The following is a 25,712-nucleotide window of genomic DNA, read 5'->3' on the forward strand; positions in this document are numbered from 1 at the left end:
AAGTGTTACAAATGAACTTGTCTGTGAAAAAAGCAAAAAAAATGTTATAACTTGCAAAAGGTGTAAGCCTCAGGATATGTCAGCACCTGTAATATAGTTCATGTCTATTTTGTTCAGTAAAACACATCTTGCAGATGCAAACCATTAAAGGTAGAAAGAAACATTATTAAAGAAAAAAACATTCATTTATTAGGTAGATTGTGCCTTAAAGAGATTCTAAAACAAAACTTTTGTGTGTATTCTGAATGGATGCTACAAATATACTCAGAGATGCATCTTCATGCAAATTTACATTGTAGTTTGGGATGGCGTTAGGACAAATAATAGACAAATGCATTCAGTCTAACATCAAGCAGGTATGCGCAAAAGTCAGAAGAGATAAAACGGTGTTCTTCAGCATCACGGTTGTTTATGATGATTAAAACTACTATTTAACATTAATATGGGCTCAGCAAAATTGGCACTCCTCTCTAAGGGATTTCACATGGGTAATAAGCATTCCTGTGCCTTCAGGTCTTTCATTGGGATTATCAGAAAAGCAAATCTTTAAAAGTTAATTTGCCCAAGGCACCTTTTCTGCAACTATAAGGACACGGAGACAACAGCAGCTCTGGAGAGCTCTGGAGAGCTGCTGTGCATCACACCCCTGGGAGGCCTATTACCTAAGCCATTCCCAATGTGCTCAGAAAATGCTACTGTTTGGTCTATTTGCAATTTCCTATCGCAAATTCTGTCTTTTAAACAATGATACAATTATACGTTCCTTTTGTTTACATACAGAGTTATAATGCAATGACTTGGTCATTGCCTCTAACTTTGAAGTAATTTCCAGTAGACTTCAATTTGCTTTCTCTAGTAACAACCAGAGAAGTCCAGTGGGGCATTTTACTTTTCAAAGAATCAACTGGCCCCAGCTTTAGAAAATCCCAAGAAAAATATTTAGTTTTTCAGAGGCAACAAAATTACCACACAACGTGTAAACAGCATTTAAGTACTAAACATCAAGAATATGAGTACTCACAGTAACATGTTCCCCTAAGCGGATTTCCAAGATACCTATTTTCAGAGTCACAGCTGCAGGGGGGAAAAAAAGACAAAAGCAAACATTCCAATTAAATATAGCATAGTTTTAATACAAATGCAGCTAGAATATTTATTCCAAATAGCACGAGCTTGATTAGTAGCAGCACAGGGAAATAAAAAGTATGGGATATATTTCTTAATCAGGATGAGCTGCTTACTGGAAGCACCTCTCTTCTTGCAAAAGTAACCAAGAGTGATGAGGCTCTTGAATAGGCACTTCAGTTGTGCTTAAAGTGGGTACCTGCTGCAGGCCTCAGTGGTTTGTGTCCACTGTTGGATAAAGGGGAGCAGGGCAGGGAGGCTGAGCATGGATCTGCCATTATCCACCTTGCCTCAGAGACTGCTCACCCCCTTGCTGCCATCAATCCCTCCTCTGGCTCTCCCCAGGGAGAGACAGCATTGAACAGGCAGCTGTTCACTGCAGAAACTGTTCACAAATAAATCTGCCCCTAACATGCACAGTCCCAAAACATTACCAGAGCAGGCTTTGCACCCTCATGTAACCTTCCACATGTGCTCAAGCCACTCCTTTGGCGATGGAATATACACCCTCAGCTTCAAACACACAAACAGATTATTTCCAACTCTTTTATATGAAAACAAAATACCCATAAGGAGAAAATAATGACTATGTTTTCACAGCCCCTAAGAGAACCTAGATGTGCTCCAAAGCTACACAGACTGCTCTAGAGAGGTGAATCCTAAACTATTAACTGTAACTAGACCACGGCAACCTGTTCTGGGGCCAGAAATTACAGCCATGTACATAGCGCAATGGTGTTTCAGAGGCAGCTGACCGTGCACAGGACACTAGGTGAAATTTAGGCTGAATACAATACACTGCATCCAGATTGTTGCTGGTGGGGAAAAAAAGTGCACACAAAAGTAACAGGAAAAATACCTTTCTTATATATTTGTTTTCAGAGGCATGGAGTATCCTGTGGAATATCACAGTGATCAAATTGAGTTATTTCCATTTCTCTAAAAATGTCATGTACTTTAACAGAAAATAACTATCCTGTTCTAGGTTTTCTTGGCTATTTTACAAAAGTCTCCAGCAAAATTATAATTTCCTATTAACCGCACAGAATGTTTTATAAAACAAAGAAAAAACTCATCACTGCCTATTAAATTTCATAGAATTATTTTCCCACATGAAATCTGGCTCAGCTAATGCCTAGGACTACTCTTTCATTACTTTGTTCTCTTAGAGAAGCTTCAACTGCAAGGAGTTTTTGCTGGTTATTTTATTTGTAAGTAATATTAAAAAACTTTCTTATTTCAATTTTGCTAACAAGCAAGCTGTACAATAATGCCTGCCTTTCTGTTGTTCTCTTCAATAGTTTCAAACCTGGTGTTTATTATCATGCTCATTATTTAAAATCAGGTAGAGCTTAGTTCACTCCTACTACAGAATGGGACTTCTTTATTTCTTGAAAATCTCTATTAAAGAAAAAAAAGCTGCTTCCATACAGCTTCCTTTCAGCAATCAGCTGTCCTGCTAACCAGATGAAACCATCTCCTGTGGGTCAATAATTATCAGAAACCAAGGATTTTCAGAATCACATACACATTTTTTGGTCTTACATTTCTATTTATACTGCAGAAGAAGAAAGAAAAAGGAAAGAGAGAAAACAATAACTAAGAATACATGAAATAAAGTTATCCATAAAACTCAGTGTAATGCACCACAGGTTTTACTACTTAAGGAAACACACAAAAGAATGTTTGATACAAAAGTTATCAGGTATGTAATACTTTGCCATATACAAGTATTCATTCAAACTCCAATAATCATTAATTCCCTGATAATTTTAGACATGACCTTCAGGAAACTTGAGGAGAAAATGGCAATACAATTTTACAGCTAGCCATTTCAGCATACTGCATGATGAAATGATAAAATATGCATAATAATATTTTTTAAAGTGAATTATAATACAGTAAAGCAGTTTGATATACTATCACATTTATTATACTTTATCATGAACCCTGCAGAAGACATTTTACTCAAGGAGTTAGCAATTCTGGGCAAGCCACGTTTGACCTACTGGCCTAAGGAGACAGTACATGAGCACGAAGAGCTGCTGTAAGGGGATGTACTGGAATGCCCTGTGCAGTCCTGTGCTGCATGCTAGGGGTACTATGAACAAGAACCTTCCAACCTGCCCAAAGCCATGCAGCTCTGTTACATCACCACAACGAGGGAGGTAAGAGGAACTTCTCCATGGGCAGGAGCTGTGCAGCTTACTGGATAACATCAATCTAGAGATCACCCTGAGCCTGGGGTTCCCAGCATCTGAAGTGACATAAGCTTTTCCCGCTATACGTACTCCTCTTTTTCATTCAACTTATTAAAACATTTCTTTTTAATATTACGCTGTTCATTGTCAGGCCTTTCTTATTGAAAAACGGGGAAAAAACCTCCATCACCCTTTCTTACACTTCCTCTCTGTCCCCGGTGCAAAACAATTTCATAAAGTTTATTAGTAGTAGCATGAGGTGGAGTTCTTACAAATTAAGGACGTCTGCTTTAACCAGAATGAAAGATACTATTTAAACACTCCATTTTCAGCACAGTAAAAAGATAAAACTACATCTAAAATTACTCAGGTGAGTATATATGCTAAGTTCTGACTAAATTTAGTTTTGTCTTTAAATCCAACCATACTTCATAAAGCATATATATTGCTCTGCTTTAGTCACTAATTATCGTTTCAATTACAAAATTTTCTATTGGCTGAATTATTTCCTTATGAGCTTTCCTTGTAGTAATTTTTGTACATTTTCCAGAAGACAGTACACATTTGAGCATATCTGAAGCATAATATATGCTTCATATCTGTGAATTGGGAGTTATACTGGTTATAACATGTGCTGTGAGGCTATGATCATTTGCTTTAAGTGGCAATAATGAATGAGTAGTTCTACTCTGGCCTGCCTCCAGAGACCCAGCTCCCATTTGCAAGTACAAATGGAGGCATTTCCTATCAGCTTACATACAAGTTCTCCAGTTTGGTTCAGTAGAAAAGTGTTCATCAAGCTACTGACCTCCTGGCCAGCTATTAGCAGTTTTCTCCAACCACTCCCTCGGTTATCCCTTCAAAATTAAACCATTTTCTTCCCCTCTCTCTGTATTTCCGGGAAGTTCAAACTAAAAATTTACTGACAAATGCATAAAATAGTAACATTGCTCATGTTTACTACCAAGTTAATGATAATTTCTGGCTTTCTCTTTAAATATAAGAAATGTTTCCTCAAGAGCACATTATCACTAAGTTTCACAGATTTTAATTTATTTTTTAAGGGATGAAAGAATGTTTATAAATGGCCTTATGTTGAAGATTAGTAATATATTTGATTTTGTGCACTGTATCAACATTTTTCAACCTTAAGGAAGCTAAGGAAGTGGCAAGTGTGTAAGTCTAATTTTACTGTATTGGTATTTCCCTCAAGCAAGTACCTTCAGGCCTCTCACCTAAATAAAACTGTCAGAATATAACACCAACCAAGATCTACAGCTCTCTAGGCTAATGATTTGATCAGGTGGAACCCCATAATATTTCATCCAACCTTTGATAACAAAGGCAGGATTTTCTGTAGTTCCACTGCTACAACTAATTGGCATTTCTTTGCAATTAAAAATTAAGGAAAAAAGAAAGAAGGAACAGGGAAAGAGGAACCTAAGTACTGCTGGTCTTTCCTCTATTTGCATTTGTTTCTATAACGCCAAATTCTGAGGGAAGACAAAAATGTATGTCAGACCACACGATGGCCCTTCTGGGGCTGTTCTATCTTGTTTTGGCTTAGGTACAGACAACTACTAAAGAGCGATGACTCATAACTCATATTGTGTTCCTCCAATTCTGAGATTTGTGATAGGTGAAGACTGACACAGAATCTGGGGAAGAACCATCACATTTCTGACCTTCAGCTGGTCATAGATATCTCTCAGACTGATTTTGCCTGAGTGATCAGCATTGAAACTACAACAGGTTCCTGATTAATAGACTAATAGCCAGAGTAGCCCCCCATAGCCCTGATCAGTGGCTTGCACCAGCTTTGAAATGAGTAATAATATCCTCCAGGACTACTGTTTATCATGTGTTCTAGTGTTCTACTCTGTTCTAGCCTTTATTTTTCATTCTGCTTCCTTGTCCAGTCAGAGGTATTGCTCCTGCTGCCCTCCCTGCCAAATTCCTGCTTGAAGGTACTTGTCCTAGTTCTAATGTCCAGAGCGAGCTTCTGTTTTCATTCTATATGCTGACAATGATGCACGCAAACTTTTATGTATGTAAAAGGACAACCTTGGAAGAGCAGGCTTCCCTCCTATCAAGAACTGTTCTCTCAAAGTTGTGAACAAGAAATATGGACATTTCTTCATTTGCATTTTGAAAGAATTAAAAGAAAATTCCCATCCTAAAGATAGTTTAATTCCTATGCCTACAGTTTTACATGAATCTGATCATGTCACTTAACAGAACAAAGTAAACTGATGTAGATAACAAATATATATTTTTTAATATTTCTTTCCAAGAGTAAGTTGTTACGATGTTCTAAATTCCCTTGTATATAAGGAACTGTAGATCTTATACTCCCCTTTAGGGAGGGGCAGTGAGGCAGTGGGAGGACTGCTCAATGATCCTTGTGGATATCTTCCAATGGGATTTTCTATTATGCTATTCTATATCAAGTTTTAGAAAACAGGGATGTTTTCTAAATTATTTATAATTTTTTATAATTTATTTTATTTTTATAATATTTATAATTATTAAGAATTATTTCACTGCCTGTAACTGCATACATAGTGTTAATGGCTTTATACAATATGAATGCGAAGAATAAATATGAAAAAGGTTTAAGTATATTATAAAGCGCAACTGGCAAGTTATCATTCTTAATATATGGAGGCCAAAACTCTAATTTTTACATGGTGCGTTCAAACCATACTTTCAATATTCCTAGGTGCCAATGGAATTTCTGACTAGTCATTCAGAAAGTATGTTGATAATATTAACTTATCATACTTGTTTCTTGTGGCCTTTAAAAAACAAGTTTTTGTGACTGGACCATTTAAATATCTATTCCATATGTTGTCCTGACAAATACTTTCCCTGCCTAAAATTAATTTTTCAATTCACTTTTCCTTTACTCTCCCATCCCATATACAGGAAAGTCTATTAAGTTCACGTCTAATCGCCAACCATTGTTCTACCATAACCATGTTCAGCTTCCTTTCAAGTCTTTTTTAATATCTAAAATATCAACCCCATCTAAGCTGCACCATCTTTTATTTGACTTTACTAAAAAGTGATACCAATCCAAAGAGATACAGAAATATCTATTAAGAGTAGAACACACAGAAGTATATAGGTGGTTGGAGAAATCATGAAGATAAATACATATGTTCATTTTTCTCTGTTCCTCTTACTATGAAGGGCCTCAACCTCCATTAGCCCCTTATAGTCCAAAGTTTTGTAAATTCCCTAGAGTCGAGATGCCGCCGATACTCCATTATGAAGGGTACAACTGTATATCTGTATATCAGATATAACTGTATATCTGCCAATACTTCTGGTCTTGTCTGGCTCTACTAAAGAAGTTATCTCGCCCTTAAGAAAACTTAAAATAAATGGCTGTAAAAGGGAAAGTGACTAAAAATCACACTGTAGCCTCATGGCAGGTTACTGCAAAGTATTTTACAACAGAAGTCCTGGCCTGTCAGTCTTGAACAGAGTTCAGACTCTGTTGATGTTGGTTTTGATGGGCATGCTGCAGAGAACTAGCATGAACAGCAACGCCTGCTCCTGGGCCAGTGCAGTGCCAAACAGAGTGTTTAAATCTACTGGTAACCCCAATGACTACCCAAAGGGCAATGCAAAGAATAAAGCACTTTTCAAAACAATAGGTACAAAATCGCCCTAAACATTGACAGATTGATGAAAAAAAAATTGTTAGCTACTAACTTGCAATAGACTGGAATTCTATCACACCAGCCGCGAGCAACTAGGAAAGACAGAGACTCTCCTCAAAAAGCAATTTTATCATCCCATACTGCACCTGAAATACTCAATCCCTCAAGAAAGAAACTATAAATGAGTTTTGCAATCAAACTAGATGCTTAAACCACTTGTTGCTAGAATTACCTGAGATGTAAATATTTCACTAGGTATGATCAGTTATTTCAAAGTAATTAAAGTACTTTCTTTTCCTCCTGGCCATGACAAGGACAACAATCTTGTCCAAATATTTTTACTATTAATATGTTTCAAAGTATTCAAAAATGTTATACCTTTCCTTTGGTACTCTGTGAAGGCATGGAGATGCCTTTCTGATTTTTTTTTTTAAAAACTTTCAATGCAAAACTGAGTATGTATTCAGAAAAACAACCATACATATGAAAAATAAAATGGAATACTGCAAAATACATTGGTTAAACCGCCATAATGTAGTCCTGAGCAGACAGCATGAACATCTGAAGTATGCTATGTCCATGTGGTCATTCTAAACAAAACACACACAGCTGAAAAATTTGATAGCTGGTTACTATTTACTATTTAGGTAGAACATAATAAGAGTATTTGCTTGCTAGATCCTACGGGGATTATTGCTAAGTAATTATATGACCAACCACTTGCCTCTGTGTCAAAGTATGTTCAAAAAAAAAGCAAAAAAAAACAAAAGAAAGGAAAAAAGGCTGTATCAGAATCCTTCAGTGCTTGCTAGGGACTGATGAATGTGGCAGATTAGTGAGCAAAAAAAAAAAAAAAAAAATCAGGATTACAGAGTATTGAAATTTTCTAAACAGGGACCTTTTTTGACGTCAGAGGTAAATGAAGAGAACCCAGGAGGCATCCAAAAATCCTGTTTGGTAATCCAGACATACAGCAGAGGTGGGATATTACTGATGCAGAGATTGTGTGGGAACAGTTACGGCATAATCCCTTCACAAGTCTCTATTTCACCAGCCTTGAGCATTTCTATTTCCTATCCATCATTTTCTGACTGTCTGTTGGGTTTGCTTCTTAACTCAAGCCTGCATAGGATAATAGGCTACAATTACATTAACCGCCTTTCATCTCTGTTTGAATTAAATTTGTTCTGCACGCCAGCATGAAAATCTGTCCCAAGTCATTCTGCTTAAGTCAAAGAATAATAAACTGCCTCAGTCTAATAATACGGCCAATGGTTTTAATATTATGAAATATTCAGATTATTTTTTTTCCCCAGAGAGATAAGCTCAGAATTATTACACAGGAAGAAGAGTTTCAGTTAAATATTTGTCAGTAATATATATATGTATTCTACATTATGATGATTTTAAAAATATTTTAAAAAGAATCCTACCCAGAATTGTTTTCATCTTTCTTTCTTGTTTTTAGAGAAGGTTTCTAATTTATGCAAAAGTAACGGTATAATTTGTAATACTGCACACAAATCAGAAAAACAAAATACTTTAGCATCACTTGAAACAATTTTGATGAGAAACAAAGTACTTATCACATTTTCCATAAATAAAGGAGAGAAATCATCTGATGGAGCAGTGGAGAAATGCACTCTGAGGAAAATGTTTTTTTGGCAAGCTAAGACTGGAAAAATTCCAAAGAATTCACTCTGATTATATAATGCTTTCAGAGTATTCTGATGCATTATAGCAAACGCTTCAACCTAGGATCAAATCTACATGTTTAATTTTAAAATTCTCAAGTGACCATTAGGAGATAAGCTTAAAAAAATGTTATCTTCTGTTCTACAATTTTACTCCTTCCATCTTTGCTTGTACTTTAATTTTTCCTCCTGGATTTTTAGTTTTAAAGGAAATAACTGAAAACATTCTGTGATCCTAGACTTCCACTTCAAAAGTGGCTTCGGAGGGGAGTCCTAAACCACAAGAGATTTTGAAAATGGCAGAATATTTTATAAGCAGTCTAGTTTTCGTTGACTGAAATAATCAAGAATATAATACTGAGAAGAGTAAATATTTAAAAGAAAACAAAACTGTTTATCTCAAAAGCAAGAAAAAAAATAAAAAAATGATAGCATAGCAAAGGTAAAATGAAAGTCAATAACAAAAACAATTAAAAACATATAATTATAACTTTGTATAGTTTTATCCTTTTCCAATGCGAAAAAGCAGGGTCAGAAAATGCATTTGATTTTATATTTGTCAGGGTGATTTACTTAGATCTAGTTGAAAAAAATCTTAAGTAATATTCAACAATACGTGCTATTTCTAAAGATAAAATAATAAGAAATAATCATTATCTTCCCCAAAGAATGTATTTACTGAATTCTCACCTGAATCTTAGAGGTATTTTATTTTTGCATAGATGGCACTGACAGCAGCAAAATTTTTCAGCTGTTTAGATGTGCCATTATCTCTACTTTTCTTCATAAATACAGAAGAGGTAATATTTCTCTTTAACATGAGGAACTGATTGCCTTAATTTTTTTTTAATTTTTTTTTTACAGTCATCATTTGTTACCTTCAGCTTTACCTTAGACTTTCTTTATCAACTCCAGAAAACAAAAATATTAAAGAGAAGGAAAATGAATAAGCAAAATATCAGGAGAGGATGGGAGGAACTTTTAAACTACTTTTGTGAAAATTTTGCTGCCATTCTCTACGTGACAATTTACAGTTACTGTCCCAAGAGTAGAATAAAACAGAAGTAAGCCATACGGTCCCTGATGCACACCAAATCGGGAAACATTCCCTCTTAAACTTCAGTGACAAGGCCTTATTGTGCTGTTAAATATTTATCTGGATCCAGGCCCAAATCTGTGATTAAACCAAGACTATACGTAAGAAAGGATAAAATGACCTAAACAAGAACAGGATTAGAGAGTCATTTTGAAGCATCTGTTAAGAAGTAATTGCTGCCCTCAAGTCCTTCTGGATCTCATAAGAACTCATTCTCAAGCCAGTTTTTGTTGTTGTTTTTAAGTTAAACCTCCTTTATGAAAACTGATTTGTAAAATCTCTTTCAACATCTGACTGTTCTTTTCCCTCGTAATTCTTGTGTAATTCTTGTCACTTGTCTGTGAGCAGCCCAGCAACTTATCCTTGGGGACAGTAAGCCCTTTGGACATGTTTGGCAATCCCACTGCTGTCTATTTGGCCTCCTGCTTAAATTTAATATTATTCAATTTATCATAGTTCTCTGTAACAGTAAATGAAAGAACAGCGTAGTCACATTTTCACATCTGATTATAAACTTGCTTTGATTTTAAATCAGACTCTCCTCGCTATTTAAAACAGCTTTTTCAGGTGAAGTATTTACTTTTGATACTTTGTTCTTTTTTAAAATTGCTGAAGAAATTCCTTTTCTTGCAGTATCAAAATAATAGATGGAGCTGGAGAACGAAAGCTGTAAATCAATCCTTCTGAAGTGATAATCTAATAAACCACTCGGGCATCACTGTTGAAGTTTAGGATATCATCAGGGCTCTTGGATTGCTTTATGCCTTCCTAATCAAGCTCTCCAGCCCCATTATCTTGTACGCTTGATAAAGAACACCACCTTTCCCCCTCACCCCCAACTTAGCCACAAAATAATACAGAGATCAAAGCATGCAAAGGTTATGCAGCTTAATTTCTATTTTACATTTTCTAAAGTTGGTTCTTCAGTACAAAAGATGAAAAGAATAAGGGAGCATTTCTGATGTATAGAAATTATTATCTTTTAGCTGGTGAGCTAGGGTAAGTCCTATGCTGTTTGTTGTCGTCCTGTTTTTATTTGCCAAAAATACCTTGTGTATGATGGAGAACTCCCTTTTAGTGTCAATTTTTGTTAGTTTACATTATAAAAGGTAAAATATTCCAGATACTTTTTAATAATAATGTATACTCTAAGGCAAAGATATATGCTTGTACATCAAATATTGATTGTTCCCTTTAAAACGTTGCACAGAGTATTCCTATCTTCATAACAAAATGAAAAAGAGTATATCATTTCAGTTAGCCTATCATTCAGGCATTAAAGCTTTCCAAGCACTGCCTATTGAACTTGGGCCACAGGGACACATCTGAGCACAGGGTCTTCTGCAGTAGCTGCAGCTGTATAGTTGAAAAGGAAAGCAGATGCAATATATAAGAAAGCCTGCATGACTTCAAAATGTTTGCACATTCAGCTATAGAAGAAAACATGTTTGTTGTAACTGGAAGGCTCCCCAAAGTTAGGATTCTCTCTAAGCATAATTTAGCACTGTGTAATTGATTGGCTTACTCTATACAATTATCAGAAGCTTTGTGAAAAAACAGAAATGAAATGTAATGCATTTCTCACTCCAGTGTCTTAATACCAAAATATAGTTTTTAGTTCTATCTATGCATAATTTTAATAGTTTATGTGAAAATTTCTTTTTAACGTGCTCAACAACTACTGAAGCAATTTAAAATTAATAACTGGCAACAAATTGAAGCAAAACGTTTTTAACTTCAACACTAGAAATACACCTATTGCAGCTAAATTTTCATCTATATGTAAAGGTATACAATTGACTAAAAGGGAAAACAGAAAATGAAAACATCAGTAGGAAGGTGCATATTAGTTCTATTAGTGACCATAAGAGCAGAAGAAAAGCAATCTTTCCACCACCAGGAGATTTTAACAAACAAATGGTCACCTGTACCCCTCTGACCTAGCATTTCCTTACTCCTGTATGAAAACCAGCTCTGTTTTTCTTTCTTAATGAATAAAACCAATAAATATACATATCAGCTTTGGCTTGTTATATCTATCAATACAGTTTTTCAGGGCGAAATAGCTTTATTTCTTTTACTGCTTTGTAAGATTTTGAAAATGTATTCGAAAGGAAAAATAGGACATGATATTTTGTGAAAGTGCTGAGCATTCCAATACCATCAACATTAAGAGGCACAATTTTAATTTCAAACTTCGCTGTGTGCCGATAGCTTACAGAGCACTCTGCACTACCACTGGTATTTTCTTTTCCCCACAGCTACCTAGCTGACTTTTACTAGATTAATGATGAACTGATTAAAACTGATGTATATTTTAACGATAACAATTCTTGTATCAATTACTAATTACCATGCTAATGGTTTGTCAGGTATATATTATAAGCCCAGAACTACACTGCATGGAAAATAGAATGGACAATAATTTACTCAAAGATTAATATTTGATAATATTGAAACAAAAGTCAGAAGGACTGTGGATCTATTAAGGAGAATGTAAGTGTCACAGAACACAGTTTGTCCTCCATAAAGATTTCTAGAAGAGTGTATTCTTTAAATCTTTGGGGGAAAAAATCCTCTTTTTAAATGTTCTCCTTCCAGAAGGAAATACCTCTTTCCTCTCTTCAGCTCCATAGCTAATTGATCACAACTGACAATGGTAGCAGTATTCACCAATAATAGTAACGATACAGATACTATAAAATAACATCCACTGAATGTAATCAGTTACTATTTAGCAGTATATAGAAGAAAATTCAAAGACTGCTCCCTCAAATATCTAGTTCTATTATCCTCAACTCAGTAGAAAGTTTTTTTCCTGATGAAAGCAGGATGAGTAGCCAGAAAAGTCACCAATTTCTTTTTTTCCCCCCCCATCTATAGAAAGAGATCCCTCATCTTTAACCAAAGCAGTAGGAAGACACAAACAATTTCAAGCTGCATTGGAAATCTGTATCATCATTTCTCTCCTTTCTTTCTTGCCCCAAATATTCTAACTTTTAAAATCTGAACTGAGGTTTTGGGTTAAAAAAGAGGATTAAATGTTGTCATCTGAGATTTGGGATTTAAAACTCTTAAAGTCTGCTGGAGTTAAGTTATGATGTAAAGTCTGTATATGGAAAGATTTAATTTCAAAGAGGGACAGCTACATTGGTGCAACACTGCAGCTTCACTGACCCTTTTAGAGGAATGTGATGGAACAAATACAGCATCAAAACTGAATGGATCAGAGCCCAAATCCACACAGACATATGCTGTAATGCTTCTTATCTCACAATCAAATTGTTAGATGCCCAGTGGCTTGAGTAGAAATCCCAAATCCAGACTGACTGCCACAGCAGCCTACACAGCAGACAGGTTGCAGTTTGGTACCAAGAGACAGCACAATTGTAGAGTTTCTTAGCAGTCAGTAAAATTGCTCTGGTATGAGTGTCTGAATAATTCGAAAGTACAGATCCAAAACATTTAGTGGACTTAGGCAAGCATACACTTTCTCTGAAGAGAAATAGCTGAGTCGGAACACTCACTCACCAAGCAGATGTGAGACATTCATGGCATGTAACATTTTTAATTCAGCTCTTGGCAAGAAACATCCTGCTAACATAACTACTTTTACATTGCAACATCAATATTGCAGTGCTCTTCAGATTAAGACATTCACAGCTGACCCACAGTAAAGTACCAATATACAAACCTCTTGGCTAAGTGTTGGCAGCTGTTCCCTAAACCCTTAGCTCCTTCTCATTTCTTCACCGAGAACATTGTCTTTTAGGGACAATATCGAATATTCAAACTCCAGTTCTCCATTTTACAGCTGGGCAATTTTCTGAATAAAATGTAATGTTTGCAATGTAACAATTCTTATGAAAAGTGTTGTTTCATATCTACAGGGTCCACAGTTCAAAGATCCCAGAGAGCATCCTGAACTTTACACACCATACACTGAATATAGCAAAGAACATGAAGCGAGGCTACTGCAGTGAGAAAAATCAACAAAAAGGCAGATAGTGACATACAATACTGCCAAAAACTCATTAAAAATACTGCACAAAGCCCCTTCCAAATCTTAAGCTTTATTTTTCTTCAAATTTTAGATTACATGCTATCACAAATATTTCTAGTTCCTGATATTTGCCTTGTGAGTTTTTAAGACCTTAGAGTGCACTTGCATCATGTTCTGAAGGTTTGATACTAGAAACATTGCTTTAATTGTAGCTTTCATTTAAACAAAATGATTGATGCTAGAAACATGATTTTTTAAAAATAAAAAAGCATCTCAAGTCCTTGATAGATCTAGTAACGGTTACTACATGTAGAGCAGAAAATTAGTATGTTTAAAACATCTTCAGTGATGAAGTGGGAGTTTTATTTTATTGTTCTCCTTAGCAGCCTAATAATCTAACTGTTCACGAACTAACTGAGGGCACGAACCTTTCTCCTTACAGAAGCAAGATAAAATTTTCATAGATTTGAAGAACAGAGACAGTCTCTAAATCCACGTTGATCTAAAAATCATATTTTGCTGGAATTCTCCTTGAAAGATCAGAGCTGAGTAACAGATATAGGTATCTAAGTAAGTCTTCATTTCTACAGAAAATCCAAAGCCCAGACTCAGCAGGAACAAAGAGGAAACAACCTCATGTCAAACACCCTATATGTAAAACTAATGGTGGAATACGATCAAATGGCAAAAGAAAGGAAAAATCTTGGAAAGAAAAATATTAAATACGGATTCTACTAGTATTTTAAAACATTGCCTATTGTATTTTTGAAGTTCACTTTAGAAAAGTACCACTCAGTATATTAACTAATATCAAATGGATTCTGTCCTCTAACAAGAAAAATAAATTCTTCCATATCAAAGCCTGCTTTAGTCAGCTTTCAGCAGCTACAGTCTCTGTGTGTATGCTTGATGAAGTTCTAACCAAGTCAATTTGTTACATGATTGTTGTCAACTTTCCCCCTACAGAAAAGAAGAAAACAGAATGCTGAGAGGAAACAATGGGGGACAAATTTACTCCACTCTAAGCAAATAAAGCAGCAGAGCTATTAACAGAATAGTGCATTTCACTCAGAACAGAGTATGCTTTTACCTGTCTGTCTGGTGAGAGGGACTACACAGCTCTCAAAAGGGGATGTGCACAGGAGACAACGGCTGGATATTTCTAATTTTTTTCCCCCCCTCTAAACACCAAATAAACAGGATATATTTTCATTAAAAAATGGTAATTCTTCTACCTCTTCAGAATCATGATGAAAAAAAACTGTCTGAATGGTTAATATGATTAAAATGAGGGAAATATTACATTTTTGTAACAGAATAACCTGGATCTGCACATTCTCTACTCTTAAATTTACCCTTCTTACAGCTACATAAAAATAATATGAAGTGTAGTATTAAAAAAATAGTTTATTTTTACCAACAATTCTTTTAAAAAGTCTTAAACACTAGTTTTTGTGGTTTTTTTCAATAATTAAAAAAAAAATCTGCCAGTGAGAGCACACAATTTGCCAGTCCCAAGACAAGAAAAGGACTTGTTTTCTCTGCAGATTGTTACAGCTCTCTGAGGAAAAAAAAAAAAAACAATGTTGTCATAGGGTCTCCCTGATTTCCTAAAACCTCTGCCCCTAAGGCACAGCGTGTACTGCATGTGGCACACAGCTATAAAATCACGAGAGGGAGGAAGGAAGAAAGGAAGGGAGAGAGAGAGGGAGATAACATACAGCCCTGCAGCTAAGGCTTTCTGATCAATAGGGTTCTTGACAGGAATATAAATCTCACTTTCACACAGCTAGAGTTTCAAACTTTCACAGAAAACCCTATTTTAGAAATTACAGGGTTATAGTTTTGCTGCTGAGATTGCACAGCAGCCCATCTAATGAGTGGCAAAAACCACTTTATCAATAGCTATGGAGAACAGTATTCACACTTTGTTTGAACCAAATTCCAGTTTTACACAGATCATAATAAAGTAATATATATGAGTAAAAGCATTGACCTGACTTAAAATCTTCCTTACCTTCAAGATAACAACTGTGTATGTGCTCTGACAGTATAATATGACACATTCAAAACAGGTTTTGAACATAAGGATAATTTTCTCCTGGATAATAGTTTTATATCCTTTATTAGAAGGATAGAATCCTTTAGGTTGAAAAAAACAACAACAAAAACTCTAAGTTCACCAAGTCCAACTGTTAACTTAGCAGTGCCGAGCCTATCACTAAAAAACGTCCCATCTACATGGCTTTTAATTAACTCCAGGGATGGTGACTCAATTGCTTCCCTGAGCAGCCTGTTCTAATGTTTCACAATCCCCTCAGAGAAGTTTTTCCTAATATCCAACCTAAACCTGCTCTGGAGCACTCTGAGGTCATTTCCTCTTGTCTGATCACTTGTTGCTTCGGAGAAGAGAGGGAGACCAACCCCTGACTTTCTACATCTACCTTTGATGTAGTTGCAGAGAGCGATGTCTCCCTTGAGCCTTTTCTCCAGGCCAAATAGCACCAATTCCCTCAGCTGCTCCTCATAAGATTTGTATCACCCTTTAAGTTTTATACCTTTAATGTTAAAAAAAAAACCAACACAAAACTCTGTATTGGGTACCTCTGTGCACAAGATACAATGAAGTGAAAGAAACATCTATAAATGTAAAGCTGTTCATAGTTAGTGTTTTTTCTCCTACTTCACTTCAGTTGTTCCTTATTCTTAGTCCTCTATCTCAAGCTGCTAACTCCTTCCCTAAGCAAAGACAATAAGCTATTTCACTACAAAACACTATAAACTACCTGTACATTACAGATCTCTGCAATCCACTCTTCCACATTTAATGATGTGGAAAATCTTCTAAAATACTATGCCCACCTTTAAATGTTTCAAAACTCTTAAAACCTAATTACTCTAGATCCTCATCAAGATATTTGACAAACACGCTGAATACAATGACCAGATATTGCAGATATTTTTAACTTAGTATCCACAAAGTGCTTGAAAGAAGGAAGACAAATACAGCTACTTTATTTTGCAATACTTTAAAAATCTGTAGAGTATGCAAAATGTTACTAATATTGCTGACGTTGCTCTTCAAGAAATGACTAAATAATACGGAACTTCAAAATCCAAAAACATTTTTTTGTTTAAAGAAAAATGTTACTATTGAATTACAGTAACTTCAGGCTACATTTACTTGTACTCACAGTTGACACTGGTCTCCTTTGATGCCTTTGGTTGTGCAGAAACATTTTCCTGTTTGCATGTGACAAATATTTGCGTGTCCACTGCACGTACAAGCTATAAAATCAAAAGGGAAGAGTGTGATTTATTCACCCATATTATACTTTATACCTAATGAAATTTTCATTGATATTAATACTGTACCCTAACACATTTCCTACAAGCTGTATAAAAGAAAATACTACTTCAATTAAAATCTTCTTTGTGGAATATTTTACTACATACACATCACTTAGTTTATTTTCTGTAGAGTTAAGAACTTCATATGTGTCAAGAGATGCTCTCCACCACAGATTATTGACAATTTAAATAACAGAAGTCTGTTATTTAAATTACATGTCATTACAGTCTGCTATTTTTATGCTCCTTTATATAACACAGAAAATTATCAATACATTCTTTCTAGACAAGATGAAATTCTGACCAATGAGAAAATCAATGGTAAAATTCCATTAATTTTAAATGTCAAACTACAGAAAACTTTATTGTAGACGCACGTTAAAAACCTTAAATATATCCGGAACTCTTACTCCTGACTTGAATGCTTTGAAATCATTCAAACAAAGACTGAGTTAATACTACAGTTATGGTCCACATCAAGAATATTCTAGAAGCAAAAAAAAAAAAAAAAAAAGGTACTGTTAAAAGCTCCTTAAGTTTGAACTGGAGTAGAATCACAGAAACATCATAATCAACACTCCACTCTACTGTCTTTATTTTAAACTCAAAGGCTAAAGAAAATCTCTCCACAGTGGCCTCTTCACTGCAACTCCTGCTGCCTGATTCCCATCCCAGTCTTTTATATTCCAAATTCTTCACTTTCTTTGCTTTTCCTTCCCGTGTTTGTGAGAAGGACTATTCTGTTTATGTAGTCATTCCTCTTTTCTACCCATGTGTACAAAACAATAGCCTTCCTCTGGTAAACATTATTAAGTTCTCACATCACACTGGAATAATTATCTGCTAATATTCACACTATATTTAAAGTCTTTATTTAGTACAAAGCAACTCTGAACCTATCTTGATGATCATATTCTCCCTTTACTGAAGTTTTCATTGCAACTAAGATAAAAGATTTAATATCTGGGTTCCTGCTTGGGAACAGATAATACTGGTTGGTGACCTTGATATAATAAAAAATTATTTTCCATTTTATAATCCTAATATTGAAATGTAGTTTTTAATTTCTACCAGAGGAGTTTTAATGTTCCTTTTCTAATACACAATGAATAAGATTTCAATCCTGTCCACGGCAGGAGTTTGGAACTAACCGATCTTCGAGGTCCCTTCTAATCCAAGCCATGCTATGATTCTACTTCTGTGGATTTGCCCCTTTTCACACACATTATAATGACTGCCCCAACTTAAGACAAATAGGAAAAAAGGTTAACCAGACTTGAACCACAATTATACATAAGGTATCACTGACAAAATTCAGTAGTGCCAGGAATTGTATGGTTTGTTCAGCATTCCAAACTTGTTAATTAGCCAGCCATAGCTGAAGGAAGAGTTCCTACTAAGAGGTACTAGAGAGTCAAACTGTCCTTTATGTTTCAGAAGCATTCCAGAGCTGCTTTTCCTTCTCAGTTATAGTTGTGGCCACAATGGAAAATGGAAGCCAAATTAAAATAGGAAGAATTCATAGCCCTGGATGGAGACTTGATTTTTGCAGTCACTACTATTCATAGCATGAATGGTAAGCCATTAGGTTAGCTATGCCTTCCAAAAAAATTAACATGAATTTTAAAACACTTCTTACAGCCTGCATATTGGGCCTATAAAATTGTCTGAAGCTACACCAGTGCTTTCCATACAAGTTAAGTATCCTTAAAGTATTATCTTGACCCTCCCTCAACAATAAATGTTCACTGAAGTTATACTCTTCTATAATCAATTACATTTTCCTAAATCCATTCATGCTTTCCTCTCTACATTAATGACTATTTTTACACTTTTAAGATGGAAAAGCCTGTTCTCAAGAGTTAATTCGAATTGCCTAAAATCTGTCAATGAAAAACAAAGGAATACATTCTTAACAGCTCATTCTGCTTATGGTTAATTGCTATTAATAGTGAAGCACCTCTACAAGACAACACAAGAATTATAAGGGGGCCAGCAGGCTGCATTCCAGATGAAATTCCAAAAGCTGTCAGTTCATTGAGAAATTCAGAAGCTATTGACAACAAGCGTTCATTATTTCTATAGTTACTGCTAACTTTATAGGAAGTAAACTACAAATGTGGAATTTCATTTCTTTGAGTAGCCTTTATTCAGTAAAGGCTTCGGATTTTTAAACATTGAATTATATCTTTTAGATATTGTTAATCTTAATCATCTTGAAAAAAGTGTGATAAAATGAAACATATATTGCAAAAGTAATAGATATAGGTATATGAGAAAATTTCCTTCAGCAGCTCTGATAGGATTTGTATACTCAGACCACAGAATTACCAATAACGCAAAATTATCACTGCCATTCATCCCCAGGGATATCCAAATCAAATCAGCACCTGTATAGTGCGTTTTAGCGTATTATGAGTTCACTCACACAGGAGTCCACAGATGCACTCCTCTCCAATCAGACAGATATCTACTTCCATTTAAACTGCATCACATTTTAGTTTCTGCACTCTGTCCTTTCCTCTAGAGTTTCCTGTACTTATACTGGAGAATTGTCAAAAGTAAATAGGTAATGGAACCATGGAGTCATATCTAAATTTTTGATCTGTGTGTATTCATAATATACACAAATAAAATATATGTTCAAAAGAGTTACACTTATAGCTCAGTCTCCCTTCCTAGAAAAATAAATACAGCTGCTCTACCTCATCTACATTCTTGTGACACATATAAGAAGCTCGTATGGTGCTAAGATTGGTGTGGTTGGAAAGGCGTAAGAAAGAAGCAGCTGAGAAGTCTCAGAACCTTGCTTTCTGGATCATCATCAGTGTAGCAATCAGAAGGACCAACACGATGGAAAAGGTGTTACAAAGAGCTGGAAGGACCAGCACGATAGCAAGGCGCTACAAGGGAAGGGAAATAGATCGCTCACCTGGATCAGAAGATTTTGGGTTCGCAGGGAAAGGTTTCCACCAAGGAGAGATCTCCAGGAAGAGATCCTTCCTCAGTGGCAGTCAGCCCTTCAATGAGGCCTAAGAGCCTAAGCCAGGCTCCACCCCTTCCAGTCACACAGGTGAGTTGCTTTCACCTGTGTTCCCAGTACTGACTGGGTCTTTCCTCCAGGTCCTCAATCAGTGGTTCAGGCCCCGACTCAGCAGTTCTCATACCATCAGTAAAAAAAAACTTAGCTGTGACTAGCCCTGTAGCTAATTTTCTTCTATTGCAAGATGAACAATTACTCTCACTAATCAAATTCCTAGTAATTTAAATGTTCCCTAGATAATACCTTGAAAAAGGACATCATGAGATAATCACTTTTACATTATTTTAAAAATCTCATCTGGACAAATTTTGTTTAACAGAGTTAAATGCATATTTTAATTAATCTCAAGCTTGCAAGTCTGTGATGAAAAGTGGATTCCTACAGATCTGTGGACCTCTATGTGAAAAGTAACTCAAAAACCAAAATACATATAAGCCTTACCTACTGTTAGTGAAGTAAATGTGAATATGTGTTATCAAACAATTGAAATAGGAGAAGCAGCATGACATTACAGGACATGCAGTGGGAAAAAATGTGAGATGTTACTACCTTTGAACCTCACTGCAGGTTTTTCCACTGGCCTACTTGCAAGTAATATAAAAGAAATTATGAGTTTTGAATATGAACCATGCCTACTGATTAATAAACTGCAACCTAAAGCACCATTTGTATTCAAAAGCTACAAAATCTAAAACAATAGCACTTTGTGAATAAAGATATTAACTAACCCCTTGCCCATGATTCTATGTCTATATTGGAAACACCAATGCAGGAAAAAACAATAACCGGGAACAGGGCAGTTATCAGGAAAGAATGCTCGAGCTTCAGCTCATCCATTCAAACTCCTGACTCAAAGATTTTTCATTATGTACTGTATACATTTTCAATAAGCTAATCACACCTCTAGGATACATATATGAAGGGAAATGATAGTAAATCATGTTGTCTTCTCCTCGTTCTCTATTTCATTATTCACACAGTGCTGAGAGTTTTTAATTATAAGGCTAAGCTTGAGATTCAAAATAAATGCCTGCTTCTGCTGCCTATTAGGCAAGCCTTACACCTTCTGAAATAAATTTCAGTCCACAAATCTCAGAGAAACTTGTTATCAATGCATATATTCCTTTTTGTTCCAGGTATTAATAGATACACCTTAGAAATTCAATCCTCTGTAGGTGCTGGAAATGATCCCCAACACCGACTGGCAAGATATATTTGTGTACAATTCTGTACACTTGTGTACTATTGTGTACACTTCTGTAACCAGTGTCCCAGTTTGGTTTGTATCATATAACGGCTTTGAAGTTTGTAAAAGTAATTTCATAGAATCTTCCAACCTCAGGCTTTCTGCAACTGTGTGACTCCAGAAGCTCACCTCAAGGATCCCAGCTACTTGTACCTGTTCTGTGCTATCCTACTTGCAATTAAATACACACTGCAGACAGCATGTTTTACTGTATACTCCTTGGATAGTTTTACTAGGTGTTGTGCATCCTACAGATGTATAACACCATTACAAAGGTGCAACCTAATGCACTGCTGTAATGCATGTGTACACCCTGTTGCTTCTTAGGATAGGAAGAGAGATGAGCTCAGCTTCAGGCATCTTTTCATACTAACACCAGCATCTGACAAACTTTTCATTTGCTCCATCATTAAGAATCTTGATGTAGAACTTCTCCAACAGAAAACATATGAAATTTTCTCTAAAATAAGTATGTATCAAATGATACAGATATTATGATTCAAGCTGTGACAGTGCAAAAGAAGTGCTCTCCTCTCCAACTTATGTTTATGTTATGCATACATGCTTTTCTTTAAGCAGTTATTTTAAATCCTTAACTGTTATGCAAAAAAATTATCAATATTTAAATGTTTAAACGATACAAAACCTATACAAGTTTAAAATATAAAATCTTAATACATTTTTATCATCTTTCTTTCACATAATAACTGAAATCACAACATTAGAGTTTTAAAACCGGCAACTACTAAAAAACAAACCAAACAGGCCATTTCTACTCTATTTTACGCAAATAGCATTTCACAGAACTGTTTTGTACAAGATGCAGCTTCTAATTAAACAGGAAGGTTTTATGAAAATAACACAGCATACAGAATCCATGCTGTAAAATCAAGGGCCTATAGAATTTATTAAATAATAAATCCACAGCACGATTGATTCTGAGTTGCTAGCTCAGCACATAAGTGTTCCTGCTTATGCTGACAACCAAAGAATACCCACCACTGTTTCCACGAAATACACATTTTAGACAATTGAATTTAAAAACCTTTATAGTTTAGCCTCCATCTCTGACATATAGCTGCAAGAGAAAGTTCTCTCTGAAATGGAGCTCGCTACAAATGGTACTTTAACTTGATATGTTTATTTCAAAGATTACCAAACCAGTAGCTGTCCATGGATAACTCCTTTAAGATGCCCCCATTTTTAAGGAAAGCTATGACAATGCTATTAAATGTTCACGTGTACTACTTCTATAATTTTGGTAATGTACAAGGCTTCAGGTGTACCAAAAAAAAAAAAAAAAGATATAGGCTTTCTTATGCAGTGACGCGAAGTAGAAAATTGCAAGTGTAAACATATTAGAGATAGCGGATAGCGTTGTACTCTCCATTTCACTGTAAATGTTCACTTATGTAATCTATTAGTCTACTCATATGAGAGCTGCCCTTCTGAGCCAGTTTTCTATTTACATTACCAACATTACAGAATTGTCCAGTCAGTTATTTTTCTGGAAGTTCATATTCAACTGTCAGCCCCTGGAACCCTTTCTGCATTCAGCAATTACTCTTATAACAAAGACAACCATCCAATCTTTTAGATAGATACTATAAAAGCAAACAGATGTGCTCAACAATACTTACGCAATATTACTAATTAAGTAGCATTAAAATAAAGCTAAATAACCTCTGTGAAGCACTGAACAATATAAGTGTGGAAAAAAAAAAAGTGCTACTGGAAAGAACTGTTGTCCTCTAGTAAGTACTCCAAAAAGTACACACAGGTCAAATGCAACTGTCATTTCATAGTGGCATGATTAACTTTCATGATAAGCCAGTCTTATTAGCACTTATATGACCAATTTTATTTTCATTCTTCATGGTTTATCCTGTGATTTTGCTTTCACTGGTCTCACACCCATTTATTTCTTATAGTACAATAAACAGCATATGTATTGATGCAGTATTAAGGACTGTACTCTGTAGCTGCCCAACAGAGAGAAAAGGTGAAAGGGAAGACATAATTTTTAAGAATTATACAGGTAGGATATGGCATCTGAGTAGGACACGCAGAAACTCTGCAACCATCAAAATCACTTATATAATGCATATACATTACAATTTAAAGCAGGATCAGTTATTCCCAATGTACATAAAATACAGATAATTTTTCCAAATAAATACCAGATAAAAATTATTCTGGAAAAGGCAGATATTCCCAATCACTCAGGCAGCCATATTTTGTAAAATTAGACACTCCTCAGAATTTCATAATTTTATCCAATATGCACCAAATTTCTTCTATCAACTGCAGTGCATCCTACCTAACAGGTACAGGAACGTATCTGTTCTGAGCAGTTACAGGAATGCTCATGTTCCCATTTCAAAAGGAGCAATTTGCCCAAACCTGAATGTGATTTAGCTTCTTTTCTGGTATTTACAGTCACAGCAAAACACAGACAGATTGTGGCCTAAGTCTACCTCCTGCACCAGTAAATGGTTATTTGTTTCCTGACAAACAATGCTGTGACACGCAGTTAAACAACATGGAAATAACAAGTGAAGTTTCCTTAGCTAAATAGTTCATCTGGGAAGCAAGAAGTGAGTCGATTTTCTGTTCCAGGAACTGAAAGGTATTTCAGTTAAACCAACACAATATAATGACAAGTTTCTCTATTTATTCTTAATCCATTTTTATATTTTGGCAACATGGTTCTGTAGTATCCGCATTTCATTATTGCTCCTGTTTAAAGTACCCTGAAAATTGAACTGATTTTTTTATTTTTAATATTTGCAATAAATATCTCTCAAAGAATCATAATAAATCTGTTTTTAGTTGTCAGCAGCTAATATTATAAAACAGCTCCAAAAAACAACTTGTTTTATATAAATAAGAAAAATCCACAACAGAAGATTAATGCTGAAAGAAAAGACCCTTTGTCTTGTTATTAACTGAACAGTCTTAAGCAATTAATGAGTGTCTAGTTGTGTTTCTTTCATGTTACTACCACATATATATTTTCTTGGGAACAGAGCACGGAATTTCTATATCTTGTTCCATGAGAACTCTTAAGAACAGTACCAACTTTATTTTCTAAATGTTAATCTGTGAAGGATATGAACATTTGTACTATAAACATATAATCTGAAATACTCCACATGGAAAAACTATTAGAAGTATTTTATTTGGAGAAAAGATTAACTTATCCTATGTATGGCTTTCCTTTTAATTCTTGACACTCATTCTTTTTTAAACAAAGTATGATGCGTTATTATAAATAGCCTTCAAATTCAATTATACAGTGGGTTCAATAGTGAGTTTTGTTAGTTCAGGTCAAAAACTGAATTCTGCATCTGATGTGCAGTATCACTTCTTCAAACATGCAAATATTTAGAGATCTGTTTCTTTCACATGCCTACAAGATTAAAAATATTATTTCTCAAATTACTCTTCTTTTACTTGTTAAGAAACTTTTCACATGAATACGTAACCTAAGGTTAGAATTGCTGAAAAATGCGTATTGTCAGATGTGGTAGACTAAAAACTAGGTTTAGTAAAAACTAAAACACAAGGTTTTTAAATGTGTTTTCTTGTGGTTTTGTTAGTTTTTTGGTTTATTAAGGAAGGACAAAAATTGACAAATTTGGATGCTTTCATTGTTGTCTGTCCTCTACAAGACGTGGTTCAGACTTTTTCAGATACCCAAGGCTTCGTAAGTTTAAAAAAAAAAATCTTGGAAAAAATTGCTGCCTCTATATTAAAGATTTTGAAAATTTGATGAAAGGAAGTTTTTGGCCAAGAGACTGTTCTCTGAAGAGAATATATAACTTCTCAAATTATTATAACAGAAAAAATTCAAAGATTATTATAAGGCAGTATGAAAAGCAAAACAATTTAAACCACTCAGTAGCTATTCATAGTGGCTTTAAATGTAAAAAAAAATTATTCAAATCCAAGGAGAAAAACAACTAAAATCAACAACTGGTGATTGCAACTATTTGTGTGTATTTGGTCATTCAGGATAAAAGCCCAAAGAGAAATGAGTTACACAATTTACCAGATAAAAATGGAACAAAATGTAAAGAAGCCAGCTAATCATTTCTGTATTAGCCATTAGGAGGTACAAAATACTGCTGATTTTTAATGCATTTTAATGCATTTTTTTCCTCTTAAATAACTAATGTTGTCTGGCATTGTAAGGTATTGCATTTAGGACTCAGGAAATGAAGGCAGAATTAGCTGCAATCAAACAGAAATGCCATTACTGGAGTTTCAGATTTTTGAT

At 35.0% G+C, this 25,712-nt stretch overlaps 1 protein-coding gene across 5 annotated transcripts in view; it reads right to left on the minus strand.

Moving 5' to 3' along the window:
* ATRNL1 (attractin like 1) overlaps nucleotides 1-25,712 on the minus strand; it is a 432,638-nt gene that overhangs the window by 277,308 nt on the left and 129,618 nt on the right. For 4 of the 5 annotated variants that reach the window (XM_021399846.1, XM_021399844.1, XM_021399845.1 and 1 more), the window contains exons 20-21: nucleotides 16,985-17,078; nucleotides 1,022-1,074 (exon numbers count right to left, since the gene is read on the minus strand). In XM_021399846.1, coding sequence (XP_021255521.1) covers nucleotides 1,022-1,074; nucleotides 16,985-17,078 — 147 coding nt within the window. The remainder of the gene's footprint in view (nucleotides 1-1,021; nucleotides 1,075-16,984; nucleotides 17,079-25,712) is intronic. The other variant, XR_002439678.1, reaches the window with a different exon arrangement.

Source organism: Numida meleagris, chromosome 5 (assembly GCF_002078875.1).
Source record: "Numida meleagris isolate 19003 breed g44 Domestic line chromosome 5, NumMel1.0, whole genome shotgun sequence".
NCBI lineage: Eukaryota > Metazoa > Chordata > Aves > Galliformes > Numididae > Numida > Numida meleagris.